The sequence below is a fragment of the Pterocles gutturalis genome, unplaced genomic scaffold, assembly GCF_000699245.1.
Source record: "Pterocles gutturalis isolate BGI_N339 unplaced genomic scaffold, ASM69924v1 scaffold39427, whole genome shotgun sequence".
NCBI lineage: Eukaryota > Metazoa > Chordata > Aves > Pterocliformes > Pteroclidae > Pterocles > Pterocles gutturalis.
Genome location: NW_010109129.1, coordinates 21478 through 35483, shown reverse-complemented (window position 1 = coordinate 35483; position 14006 = coordinate 21478). Strand labels below are relative to the sequence as shown.

Genomic DNA, 14006 nt, shown 5'->3' with positions numbered 1-14006 from the left:
TGGTGTATGTAGGTCACACGGGAGCTCGTTAAGTCGTAATCATGTAAAATACCCTGAAACAATTCACAGAAGGGCACTGGGCTGTTTTTAAACTGCCTTCAATAACATTCAGTCGTCTTGATGTCATACTCAAAATCATACCGAACTGGCTGTGATGGATTATAGCAGTGTTCATTTTCTTTGATTCCTGTGCATTAAGAGAGAAGCACTCTCACTTCTTTTAAATCTTTTACCTGTTGCTATATCTTGCAAGTGACAGCTGATGTTTTTTGCGACTCCCTACATCTCTGCTAACTGTTTTTGACAGGTGGTTGGTTACATCTTGACAACTGAAAAGGAACATGAAATAAGTATCAATGACAATGATGCCTTGTGGGGAGAAACAGGTATTTCCTTTCTCATATTTTCCCTAAGTAGAGTTGTTCATTTCAGAAGTAAGAGTTTTTAAATTTTATTTTTTAAATGTATATTTCTGTGATAAAAGTGATGGGAAAATACCAGTTTTAATAATAAAATGCACTTTATAAGCATAAAATATTAAATTCCCTCACATAATGTATGGAAAATAAGTTACTTTCTATTAAAATTACTGTAAATTACTGGCTTGTAATTACATTGAAAATTGTGGAAACATAGTGCTTCAAGCTTCAGTATAGAATTTCATAGGATCTGAGAAATTTATTTTTTTTTAAATCTCATTTGTTTGCAGGAAGTGCTAGGCAATCGCCTCGTTTGTTCTAATTAGGCAGTGGATGAAAATACACACCTTTGCATGTATGGGAAGTGACAGGTATTTTTTTAAAGACAGACCGTAAACTGTGCAGCCTGCAGCTGAAGGTTTTCCTGGCTTACCGCATGAGTAGCATCTTGATTTCATTTAAACAGCTGGAGGCTGCACAGGCAGGTGGGAAAACAGTCTCCTAACGATCGTCAGGAGCCTTTTCACCTACTGGAGAAGCAAATGGTCTTTGTTCCTGTGCACATGCAAAGCTCCTGTTGCAACTCCAATGAATTCCAAAAAGCATACATCTAAGTTAATTTTCCTTTAATATTTTGTTGTCAACATCTTGTATTGAAACTCTTGCTCAGTGTATTGGGGATCTTCACTCATTCAGTGAGTGCTTCCCTACGCAGTGCTAACGCGTCGCGGAGGGGACAGTCTGAGCTGCAGAGCCACGAGCCCTTCCCTGCGGCGCTGCTGTGCTCTCCGAGATGCAGAGCAGTAAGGCTGGGACGAGAGAAACATGTGGAGTGAGTCACGATAGCCACGGGATTTGCATTACACGAAATATTACTCATTCCATTACTGAATGGAAGCAATGTGTGTGGACAGGATGCTAAGTTACACGCCGCTGGAATCTCCACGGCTATGCAGGTGGGGGAACTCGCGTTGCCACTGCGCTGCAGGGCTCCTCGCTGCCTGCGTTGTAAACAGGATCATGGGCTGGAACTGGACAGTGATACAACAGAGGTACGAGGCAGGCGGAGTGAGGAGCGGTGTGTTTTGTGAGTTCCTGTTAAAAACACTGAAGTCCATCACAGAACAGCCTTAAAGATCATCCCTTTTGTGTTGTAACGTGTCCAGGAACAGCTTGTTTCTGTTCTGTGTTTGTGCTGCTGTGATCTACCTGAGTCCGAAGCTGGGTCTGCTCATTTTGAGGCTGTCTCTCAGCGGCAAAGGCAGCCAGGCATCGCCATTCCCAATCCTGTATCACACCAACACCTCTGAAGGCCGTGTCTGTATGAAATACAGGCTCAAGGCAAGTTAACGGGAGCAGATAAAAAAGTCACGTAACGTGTGAAATGAGAGGATGTAGGTGTGGGAGACTTCTAAGGCTGTTTTCTAAATTTCCTTAGTTTGTCCTTTTCAAATTCCACATTACCATGTCTTAGTTGAAAAAGACGATCTGAGGTTAACGACGTCTCTGAGATGTTTCTCCAGCCTCGCATGTTCTGTACAGATTAACTCACCTGGAGCATTACTTGACAGCAAACAGCATCATTCTGCAGAACACCACGGGGCAGATCAGAGCCGATCCTCTTGAGTGGAATGGTTGGAATTCCTGAGCGGGGTTCAGTCCCGCTGTTGTTCAAGCTGACTGGAGGAACCGCTCAGGCTCCTGGGAGCTGGACAAGGCACAGGGAGTTAGACTGTCGGTGTGATGTTGGTTACGTCAGCAGATAAAGTGCCGGTGCTGACAGAATAAGAAATGTGAAGTTTTTGGACAAGATCGTATGCTTTTCTGTAGCAGTTGGGTTCCAGTTGTTCAGATCTAAACAGCTGACGTAACTGGAACATAGTGAACTGTCAGGGAGTGACGGGTGAATGGGTTAGCTGTTGTTGTTAAAACAATAATGAATTTACAACTTCCTGCAGTGTTTGTAAGTTCATTTACTTTCAGCATCCATTGGAATTTTTGAAAATTCTACTTTATCATGTTTGAAAGTGCTATGAAATGAGTAACGAGAAATTCACAGTTTGACCCACTTCTTACTGGAAAGTGTACGGTACTGAGATTTGGAAATGAAGGGGTGGGCCCTTGGCTGATCCTTGCAGAAGCTAGCACATGAACTCATTTTCTAAAGGTTAACATTACTGATGACGCTTCAATACAAACAACAAAAAAATCCATTCAATTTCAAGCTCCATTTAAAATAGAAAATAAGTTGATGCGAGCCAAATGGAAGAGGGGAAAAAATAATGATGGGAAAAATATTTTCTTTTCAAGCTTCAATGAGTGTCACAGTGAAAAGCAAGGAGTTGAGTAAGCTCTAGGAGAAGGTGGCAGGTTGTTTAAGTGTGCAGCCTTACACCAGCGCTTCAGCGTTACCGTACTGAGGAGAGCCAAAAACACTGGTGCTGAATGTGTGGAAATTACCCGCTTCCTCATAAGCCATGCGTCATGAAGGCAGGTGTGCAGTAATCTCTACCTTACGAATGTCTAAGATGAAGATCATATCTCCATGGACAGACTGCTGCCGTGTTGGGGCCGCTCCGGCAGCGGTGTGTGCGGGTGTGCTGCCGTCACACGCGGTGTTCCAGCCGGGGCTGCAGGGTGTCTGCCAGCAGCAGCAGCAGCCTCTGTAAGAGCCGCAGGGTTACCTGCGGTTAGACAGGGGTCAAGAGCGCTCACTCTGTTCAGGTCAAAAAGGATTTGTAAGGTGAACTGGAATGTCGAGATCTCTTGCGTACGTGAAGATGTACAGTAATCCCTTGAAGTCCAGGGCAAGGGTTAACAGGCAGGAGTTACAGCTGTTGATGACTGATAACTTACCGTGGTCGTAGGGGAATTAAGTAGTGCAGAATGAAGCTAAAGTGTCCAAGACACAGACTTTCTGCAGAGATCTAACTATCTGGTGTTTGGTCATGCATCGCTGCTAGGGGTGAGCAAAGTTCTGACTGAAATGAAAAAGGAACTAGAACTGCCTCAGGCTGCTGGGTTTATCGAAGATTTTCATAAAGACTCGTTTAAACCACAAGCTGTGCACATGGAACAGTTGTTATCTTTGAGAATCATCTTTTTATTTACCAGAGAGTGTCGGTGGCTTATTGACTTAACCTGGTTCTGACTAATTCGAGTCTGAAAATAGTTGTGAAAATCTTGTGGAGCAGCCGAGTAGAAAAAAAAGGAGATTCAGTAGCACTCACGTGCTGTGCATGTGTCAAAAGATGTGGTAAAACCGCCAAGAGGTGATGTTGATGAAAATGCTTTCTTCAGCCCTGACAGCTGCCGCGGGAAGAGGGAAGCTGGAGGTCTGCGAATTGCTTCTGGAACGTGGAGCAGCTGTGACGAGAGCTAACAGGAGGGGGATTCTTCCACTCTTCTGCGCAGTGCGGCAGGGGCACTGGCAGGTCTGACACACCTTCGCTCGTTAAATGGATTCCTTTGGGAAGCAGTCCTTCATTCCTCCCATCCTGTAACAAATGGGTGTAGATTGTCTAACAGCATTCGTGTACCCCCGAAGGGACGTGTTCAGAAGGTCACTTAAGTTATTTTGGGTGACACAAGGGATTTGAAAGTGTATTGGCTGCATGATAACCTTAGTTATGTTATACCTGAAAAATAACACATGGGAGTGAAAATATTTTATTTCCTAGACCAAGAACAGAGGCAATTTCAGATCCTCTCTGCTGCTTCTGTACGGAGGGAGGGAGGGAGGACCTTAGTCAGCAGCTGACCTGGTGCTGGCCGGTCCTGGCAGGAGACAGCCCTGACTGCCAGCGGTTAGGATCCGAGTTGGGCAGCATTTCTCAGGGGTTGCTCTGAGTAACGCCTTAGGTATGGTATTATGGCTAAAATATAAATCTGACCATTTATTTTAAAATTGCTCTTTTCTGTTTCAGATTGCTAAGCTTCTGGTGGAGCATGGGTCTGATGTGAATTTAAGTGACAAGCAAGGCCGCACTCCTCTGATGGTGGCTTCCTGCGAAGGGCACCTGAGCACGGTGGAATTCCTGCTCTCTGAAGGTAGAAAATCAACAGGGGTTCAGGGCTGCACCAGAGACTGCCTCTCTGCGAGTTGGGCCATTTTGCTTATTGAACAGGACATCTTCTTAACAAAATTAATTTCATTTACAGGTGCAACCATTTCATCTCTAGACAAAGAAGGCCTGACAGCTTTGAGCTGGGCTTGTCTCAAAGGGCACAGGGAAGTGGTGCAGTATTTAGTTGAGAAAGGCGCAACAACGGATCAGACAGACAAAAACGGACGAACACCCCTAGACCTGGCAGCTTTTTATGGAGATGCTGATATTGTGAGTAGAACCAACAGCAGAAAAACTAAGCATGTATTAGATTTTCTTAATACCAAAGAAAGCTTAGAAAAAATATTGCCAACCAAAATAGAAAGGAAATCTGAGGAGGGAGCCAAGATGCAGTGCAAGTGTTTACTCAGAAAAGCATTTTCTAGAGAAGGTTTCCGTACCAAGGCAGTTGGTAAAGTCCAGCATTGTGCCGTTACATTTCACTGCATGTGTTGTACTTCATCTGGAGTGTTTCAAATCTCAGTAAATAGCAACACTTACAATTTCTATGTTGGATGAACTGCAATAAGAATTTTTTAAAAGCCCATGGGAGATGAAAATATCTTTTCTCAGCCTCTGCAAACCCATCGAAGTAACCTGACAGGGTCCCTGTCAGTTGGGTGTTAGTGGGACAGAGACCCCAAATGAGAGATGGTGGAAGAAGAATAATATTGCCAGAATAGATGAAATGCAGAAGGATTTTGCTTCTCCATCATAAGGCAGCATTACTTGTCTTTGATAGGTATCTTAAATGCTTTGCCTGATGGGGAGAGAACTGTTAGAAACCCTTACGCTCTTCATCTTGTGAAGATGGCACTGAGCACGTCCCAGTGTTACTGTCCAGCCTAGCATCCTGTATACATGAAAATACAAGGCTTGAGGTGTAAACTGGGTTTTTCTCAGTTTGTTCCACAGGTCTTTTCAGTTAGAATCTTCTATACCTTTCAAAGCACAGACTTTTTAAGTGATTGTATATTTTTGTCCGTATGGTTCAAAGCTCAGTAATCAGGCACAGTGCAGAAGCCTGACCAGATGGGAATGCAGCTTCCACGAAGTGCGCAGAAGGGCATGCCCAAGTCTGCGTGCACAATAAACAGATCCATCAGGGAAGTAGAAAGAACAGCATATGCAGCCTCTCAGGCTCGCTAGCATCTTTATTTCTAGAGTTTGCACAGACACCATCCTGTTTCAAACCAGCAGTTCTTGAATAAAAACGCTGCCACACAGCGTAGCGTGCTGTAGCACCTCAAGGCCCATTCGCTCTCAGTCAGATCAACCTGAAATTGTCAATGAGCGCCTGGATTCTGTACCGGCTGCCACAGGTCTCCCAAGTGGCACCGCAGAGCTGTTCCTGTCACTACCAGGTAACTGTAGCTGGGTACCGGGAGAGGGGCACGAGGGGTAGGTGATGTTGCTGGAATAGCGCAGACTGCGGGTCACTGATGGACCACGTCCACGGTTCTTGGGGCTGAACAGACGGAGGTGGATCGGGGCTAATGAAAAGGTCACTCAGCAGGCCAGCAGCTTCGGGCTGTGGGGCCTGTCTGTGGGAAGGAATGTGAATTCCTCTTTCCATACTAGATCGCTGCCAGGCACGTTTGGGCAAGCAATGGTGGTGTGAAAGAACTGCTGCTTACATCAAACCCGCCATCGCCATCAGCTCCTGTGTACTGCACTCTTAATTACTGTTGCTCATGAGCAACTGCCAGAATTCCTCGGTTGCTCTGGATGCTTGGTGAATGCTTGGTGGAAGCTGACGGCATATGCCATACTTTGCTTTCCTAATTCTTCTTTGCCCTTGCTGCATTTTACATATGCTGCATTTATGTCCAACTGCAGCGTTAGACTTTCCTAATAAACGGTTAAATGAACAAAATTAAAAAGGATGTAAAAGGGCTTTAGCACACTCTGTAGTGCATACTCGGGCTCCTTCAAGGAAGATTAGGTGGCAGCTTAAATATTGCACTGTTCTGACTCTCCTACCAAAAATAAGACGACAAGGCTTGTCTCATTTCTGTTCGCAGGTGCAGTATTTGGTAGAGAAAGGAGCAATGATAGAGCACGTTGACTACAGCGGCATGCGGCCGCTGGACAGAGCTATCGGATGTCGCAACACGTCGGTGGTGGTTATGCTGCTGAGAAAAGGAGCTAAACTGGGTTAGTAGAACTATCCTGTACTCCACAGAAACAGCTGAGTGTCTGCTCTGCTAGAGTTACTGTCATCTCTGTAAGTAGGTACATAAATCCTGAAATACACACTAGATTTTTGCAGGTTGTATGGTTTGCAGATGCCCACTCGAGAAGTCAATCTCTTTTAAAGGCAGACACTGAAGACTCACTTCCAAAGTGAGGAAATGCAAGTAATTTTATTCTTTTCCTTTCTGTGATGTATGTTAACGAGGAGCCCTGGAGGAGTCAGTCTTTACATGGTTAATCTATCATGATATACTTAAACAAGAAAATTATGTTTACTGTATTAGTTATACTTAATTTTGACACTGTCAATGATTTAGAAGTTTTACATATAAATAACATTCTTTTCACTAATTATAGAATAGTACATTTTTGCAAAGGGTGGGCAAAAAAATCTGTGTCCAAATCACGTGTTATCAGTAGGCAATCAGATGGTGCACCTGTGTACATGATAACTGCTGAATCCATAGTGCCTTTAAATCATCACCTCTCATCATCTGGGTACTGAGCGTGAGCAGATACAGATCCTTCCCCAGGCGTGAGCTTTACCAGGACTTTCCTGCTGCCCTATACTGGCTTTACACCGGGGTAAAATGAATCGGGCCATGGAATATCTGCTGTCTCTGTGGGGCAGCAGGGGGCAGGTATGGATATATATGCATGTTAAATACATGTGCACATGCTAATGATAAAATAGTTCCATGCAGGCAGAATATCTGCTGAAGTAGGATTAGACTTTCCCGTGTGAATAGGTATCAGAAACACACTTTCTGCCCTTTTGTCAGACATCTGTAAATTTAACTTGCAGGAAATGCAGCATGGGCAATGGCCACCTCCAAACCTGATATTCTCCTTATTCTGCTACAGAAGCTGATGGAAGAAGGAAATATACTGTACAAAGTAAGTAGTTTGTTTGTTTGTTTTTTTCTGATAGCAAAACATTATAATTGGACTTGTGTCTGAAGGTAGATTGAAGTTCTTTATACTTTTGTTTCTGTTCAAACAAGATGTGTACTTGCACATCCTCTTATGTTGGGAATGAGACCAAGAAATCATGAGAACCCTGGGAATCATTGAAAACTCCTGTGTAAAATAAATAAATTTCAAGTACATTTTCTTTCTGTTGAGCAAGTCGCTCTGTGAACATTTGTAGCAGTCAGTTGCTTCTTAAGAGCAACCCAGAATATGTAAGGTGCTCACTGGAAAGTCCTTGTTGAATCAAGTACATATCCTTTTCTTCAGGATAATGTTCTTTTGTGTGCTATTTAAATATAGAAGGAGGAAAGTGACAGCTCTTTTTGATGCATTCTTTTTACTAGTGGTAAACTAGTGTTTGGAAGAGACTGGAATTATTTTTGTGACCTGTGGCACCCCTGTGTGTTGTATCACTAGTGCAGCACAGTGCTGAACAGCTTAGACAGGCATCATTCACAGCCTGTGCTGGCTACAAGGCTTGTAATTTGTAGAGGTTTTCTGTAAGGGCCCTTAGATATCTGCCACCTGATCTCTGATCTTTGTTCTGTATCCAATGGCTTTGCGTAGTACAGCAGAGAGACCCTTGAGGCTTTGCTGTCCCGCATCAGGGTAAACCTGCTTAGCTTCTCCCAAGCTCTGTGTAGGAGTTTTATGACTCTGGATAATTTATCAAGTTTATTGATCCTGAAATGGGCTTAGAGATTTATATTCAAGCAGTTACCATCTTTCACCCTAAAGGGTAGCAGATGTGACGCTGCACCCAGGAAGCCTCTACTGCACCACTCTTCTCCAGGGGTGTGTTTAATTCAGCAGCTCACGGGGGGCTCAGGCAGAAGGTGTCGCTGCGGCACCAGCACCAGTTCATGTCCTTCAGTTGCTCCTCAGATTACTCTCAGGCTGAACCCTGCCTGGACTCTGAGACCAGAGCAACATGACAGGACTAATGTTTTACAGCTTGTGACACGACATTGAATTCCCTGCTGGCATCTGGTTTTACAGTGCTTAATTTTTTTACAGTAACTGGATGGACTTGCTAGAGCCAGGGTATGTGATCTAGCTTGTTAAACTTTTTCCAGTATACTTTATTTGATGAAATGTTTTAAATGGATAGTTATTTTGCAGAGTAACGCGCATTTGAGTGTGCTCACAGTATGCAATAACTATTTTTCAGCTCTCCAGGTGAATAAAATGAGATAAGCCTTAAATATTTATTTTCCTTGACAGTTTCAATAGTAATTTTTGACCACTTTGAGGGTTAAGATGAATTAAATAAACACCCAATGTTTATGAAAATAAATTGTAATATCCATAAAGAGAAATTTTTTTTCATTTGTCAACTAAAAGATTTGCTTTTCTTATCATACTAGGAGGATTTCAATGTTTTTAGCAAAACTGTCTCAAATATTCAGTTTATTGTGAGATGTCCTCTAAGCTCTCTTGGTGGAGCATTCAGGTAGTCCTGAGGGTCAGGTTCACTCTTATTCACCCTCCGTTAAGCAGCAGGAGAGTGACCTTTTACTCCTTTAAATTCATCCACATCCGTCACACAACGGATGGTGGCCGAGACGCCTGCATGGGTCTGGCAGTAGCCGGACAGCATGTCTGAATGTGGCACTTCCTCCCTCTCCCATCCGCCCCTTCCACTGCCGGAGCTTGTTCTGCAGCATCACCACCGCATCCGGAACACACCGTTCCTGAGCTGGGATGTGCTCCAGGCCTTGCTGTCTTAATCAGCTACATCATCAGATGTTTGACTGCTCTGTTTTAAAATTTAAAAAACTTTTAAAAATTAAAAAATTAAAGACATAAATAATTAATTGTATCATACATGAATTTTTCTGGTACAAGTAGTATGTATTAATGCAATATCCTGGTGAAATACCACTGAAGGTATGAGTTTACAGGTAACATGTAAGTTCTTTCGTGTCTATGTGTAAGTGGAATTCACACAGTGTGTATTTTGCTTTAAAAATATGGCACTGTGTTTTCTACTTGAAGAGCAACCTGTTGGTAGATGTCAAATATGATTTTTTTTTCAAATTTTGCAATATTAAGAGTTTGTGAAAAGCCTCTTGTTCTCCACATTTGTAGAAAGGCAAGATGAAGGAAGCAGCGCAGCGCTACCAGTACGCCTTGAGGAAGTTTCCAAGGGAAGGATTTGGAGAAGAAATGAAAACGTTCAATGAGCTGAGAGTTTCGTTATACCTGAATTTATCACGATGTCGCCGAAAAACAAACGTAAGCTCGTGCTGTTAATCCGTTGCCTATCTGGCATTGGCAATCTCAGACTTCTGTTCTACTGCATTACTGAGTTTGTGCTTGGAGGTTTATTTTTGCTGTTTTAGAATCTCTTTCCCCGTATCTGGCTATTGGGCTTTGTTGTGTCAACAAATGGAGACAGTTCATAAGATGAGGACATGGTGCCGTGGGGGACCTCTTATAGCTGTTCTTATGTAATCCACTTACTTGGAATGATGAACTGGACAGTTTTGGAACTCCTAAAGGACTCAATGGACAAAGCCGCGACCATTACCCTGTGCCGTCACACAGCATAACCTGCTACTGCGGCTGCGGTCTCTGTGCTGGCTGCTGCTCTGTACCTTCACCAGTGCAGCAGGTGGCTGCTAAGAACCTGCATGACCAGCAGAGCAAAAACGGAGGGTTTTCTAGATACACCTAACACTGTTCCTTCTTATCAAACAGTAACTCCTTAATTCCCTAGTCATTCACCTTGTTTTTGGCATCTGCTCCAATTTGAAGAATTTCCAAACACCAGTGTCCAGGACTTCCCAGAGGCAGTTCTGCCGCTGCTTTGCACGGCAATACTCATCCTTCCCTTCCTGCGCTGGAACTGCCTCTGCTGGTGCCATCCTAGATGAGATCAGCTCTTCAGTTTCATCGAACTAACAGCAGAGAGTGGCTCTGTCACAAACCAGCACGAGTGTGCATGTGTGTATGTTTCTTATCACATCCTGCTGATAAGCTCGTGTACATTTTGCTAATCCTGAGGCGCATCACCTTACATCTATAAAGCTCCAGTCCATCACATTGCTCTTGCATGATACCTCAGGATGGTTTTGGGGTGTTAATATTTGCAGCCTCCTGTCTCACCCTGCTCGAAGCAATTCAGTATGGTGAACACCCTGTGTTGTGCATGGCTGTTCCAGAAACCAGACTTGCTTCTGCCTTCCTCTTCCCCACAGCCGTCTTTCCCCTAGTTCACTCCTGCTTTGTTAATTCCAGTCTGTGGTTTAACCAACAATTTACTAAATTCTTATTGTGTGTTCTTGTTAAATGAAGACCAAATACATTACATCTAGTGCAATTCTTCTCTAAAAATTTCATGTACCTTAGTTCAGGAAGTTCTGGAGTAGTCCAACCAATTTCCTGATTTTTCTTGTTTTTCTGTAAATTCCTAGGTCTTTAACTGGCCTTTTTCCAAAACACCCTCTAAGGCCTTGCTGTCTGAGGTGGTCATTTATCCTACTAAACATGCAAGTAACTTCTAGCATTTTAACACCTTTGGGCTGAAAATAACCAGATCTTTGCTATTGTTAACCTTCCTTTTTAGCCCCCTTGGAGTCAGTTTCCGCTAGACAGGAGGGACAAGGTCTGTTCTCAGTCTTTCAGAACATACCTGCTCTGGCTAATGGATAAAGGTGACTGCACTTCTGAAGCAGCACCATGAATAAAGAGCATGCAGCTCTCTTTTACTGTATGTATAATGAGTATATTTAATTATTAGGACTTTGGTATGGCGGAAGAGTTTGCTACTAAAGCGTTGGATTTGAAACCCAAGTCTTACGAAGCCTATTACGCTAGAGCAAGAGCCAAGAGGAACAGCAGGTACTGTTTTCATTCTGTGCATCTGTCTGCACAGTTATATATTTTTTTTTAACTTTCTAACACTTTCAGTAACTGTTTTTCTCTTTCACTAGTTGTGTTTGGAATTTGCAAAGGGAAAGTTATTTTCCTTGTGCACTTTCCATGTGTATTAGGTCTTTGTACAAGTTAAAGCCAACCAAACCCAAAAAACAATACTGAATACTCAGATAATTATTAGGCAGTCCAGAAAGTAACAATGTGATATGAAGAGAGATTATTTTAAGTGTAAGAGTGAATGGGACTGCTACTCCGCGTGACTCAGCAGAATGTTGTCAGCAGTGTGCCACCAAACCCCAGTGCTGCATTATTTGTTACCAAGAGTAACTGGGTGCCTTAGCAGGACAGGATATGCTGAATCGTTATCACTCAGTTCAAGATAAAAACAAAGGGAGAGGAGGAAGCATCTTTTTAAGCTGGAAAAATACCAAATTGTAGCAGTGTAGTTGAAGCACAGGGAGAAGTGCCTTTCTGATTCACCATGTCTTGTAAGCAGAACACTAAATGGTCGTGAAGCAGAGTTCAGCAAGTTACCTACTCTGAAGATAACAGTGAAGGGCTTATGAGACAAAGCTTCAGTTCCTGGTGTTATCAGCAGGCTTCTGCCTTCCTGAAAAAAACTGTTAGGATACAAGGGGAAGGGTTTAGGACTGGGTCTGTGCTTTCACTGTAGGAAAGAATTTCCTGGGTTGGAGAACATCCAGTTCATATATTGTCACCATCCACAGCAGAAGATGACAAAAATCAGAGTATTTCTTTGCAGGTGGTGGAGGTGCATTAGTAGTACTCAATGCTGAGACTCAGATTTGCCCCAGGTTTTTATTAAGTAATTGGTTTTTTTCCTAAACAGAAAGCTACTTGCTGCTCTTGCTGACCTACGTGAAGCCACACAGCTGTGTCCTAGCAATCAAGAGGTAAAACGTCTCCTGGCTCGAGTAGAAGAGGAATACAAGCAGTTCCAGAGAACACAGCAACAGAAGCACCAGTCTCCACAGCTACTACAGAAAATTAACAACTCCGATAATGAGGAAGAGGGCATTATACAAGGTGCGAATGATAATTTTAATCTTCCAGCGAGGGAGGAAGAACAGCCGCACCCTGATGAATCTGTTTCCTCTCCACAAAGGCTGCAATGTTCCTTAGCGGCTTCATCATACAGCAGGACCCTTCAGGAAGGTGTTCAGCAGAAAGCTAGATCTGTGTCCCCTCAAAGCAGAACAGCCAGTAAATACCTGAGAGAGCCAGGCTTGATCATGCAGCCAACAAAGCAGGCACAGATTGTAAAAACTAATCAGCACCTGAGCTCCATCCAGCCCGGATCCAAAACGGGAAGCAGTCAGTGTAATACAAAGACACAATCATCTTTTCAGCATCTTCCCCAAAGTCCCTTGCCAGTCCGGCACTCCAAAATTCAGCATTTGGATGGGACAAGCGCATTATCCTCTGGAAATGCTTCCATGGGTCCTAGTTCTGAACTGTGCAACGAGAAGCTTATGTCCAGCCAGTGTTCCCACTCACAGCACAACGAGAATCTCTCATCTTGTTCTTTTGGAAGTAAGTCTAAAACCACTGATCGGTTAACAGCCCCTACTCAAATGAATTTCAGTGAAGCAAGGCAGCAAAGTCCTGGACCTGCTGCTGTCTCCTCTAGCTCCCCATCCGGTAGCATGATTCCTGCCAGCTCGACCAGCAGCTTAACCTCAGCCAGTAGTTTTTCAGAGAGCATTAAGGGGCTGGGCCCAGATGTTCGACTCAAGGAGAATAATGTTAATCAAGTTCAGGGTACTGTTGCTGAACACAGACCTCGCAATACCCCATTTATGGGGATCATGGACAAGACTGCAAGGTTTCAGCAGCAAAATACTCAATCCAGTCGCACTTGGCACTCTCAGGCACTGGATGGATTTTCAACAAGCGTTGCTTCTGGGGGCATGCAGTCCTCAAATTTTGAGCAGTTCTCAGTCAAACACCACCAAAACAAAATGTCCTCTACTGGTGCTGCCCCAGGAGATATCAACCAGAATGGTATGCAAGCTAAAGAATGCGAGGAGCTGAAGCGCCAAACGCCCGCCCAGTGCCAAGACAACAGAGCCCTTAAACCGCACTTTTACCCTGACGCTGTATCCAGACAGCAGTCTCACATCAGTAAGGAAGGCCACCTAAGTCATGGTGCATCTACAAAACCAAAGCAATCATTCATTGAATCAAATGTATAAATGCTATTTTGTATAGTTACAGGGTTGTAAAACAGCTCATGACATCATAGGGTATCACTTCCATCCAAAATCCTGACTGGCTGGTCACTTGTGAGTTGAGTAAGCAGTCCCTGTCGGCCAGTACTTAATGGGACACAACCACTTTAAACTGGTTCTACCATCGCAGGACAGCTGCAGTAACTGGAATATCACCTCTGTGCAGAGTCAACTAGGAT

The 14006-nt window shown here is 43.7% G+C and overlaps 1 protein-coding gene across 1 annotated transcript; it reads left to right on the top strand.

Annotated features, from left to right (window-relative positions):
- Positions 1 to 307: 307 nt before the first annotated feature.
- Positions 308 to 13791, top strand: TANC1 (tetratricopeptide repeat, ankyrin repeat and coiled-coil containing 1; the record flags this gene model as incomplete). Its single annotated transcript, XM_010072886.1, has 9 exons — positions 308 to 386; positions 3720 to 3853; positions 4346 to 4469; positions 4581 to 4756; positions 6550 to 6682; positions 7527 to 7618; positions 9785 to 9931; positions 11439 to 11539; positions 12426 to 13791. Coding segments are annotated over 9 exons (2352 nt in total), but the record flags the coding sequence as incomplete, so codon positions are not given.
- Positions 13792 to 14006: the final 215 nt, after the last annotated feature.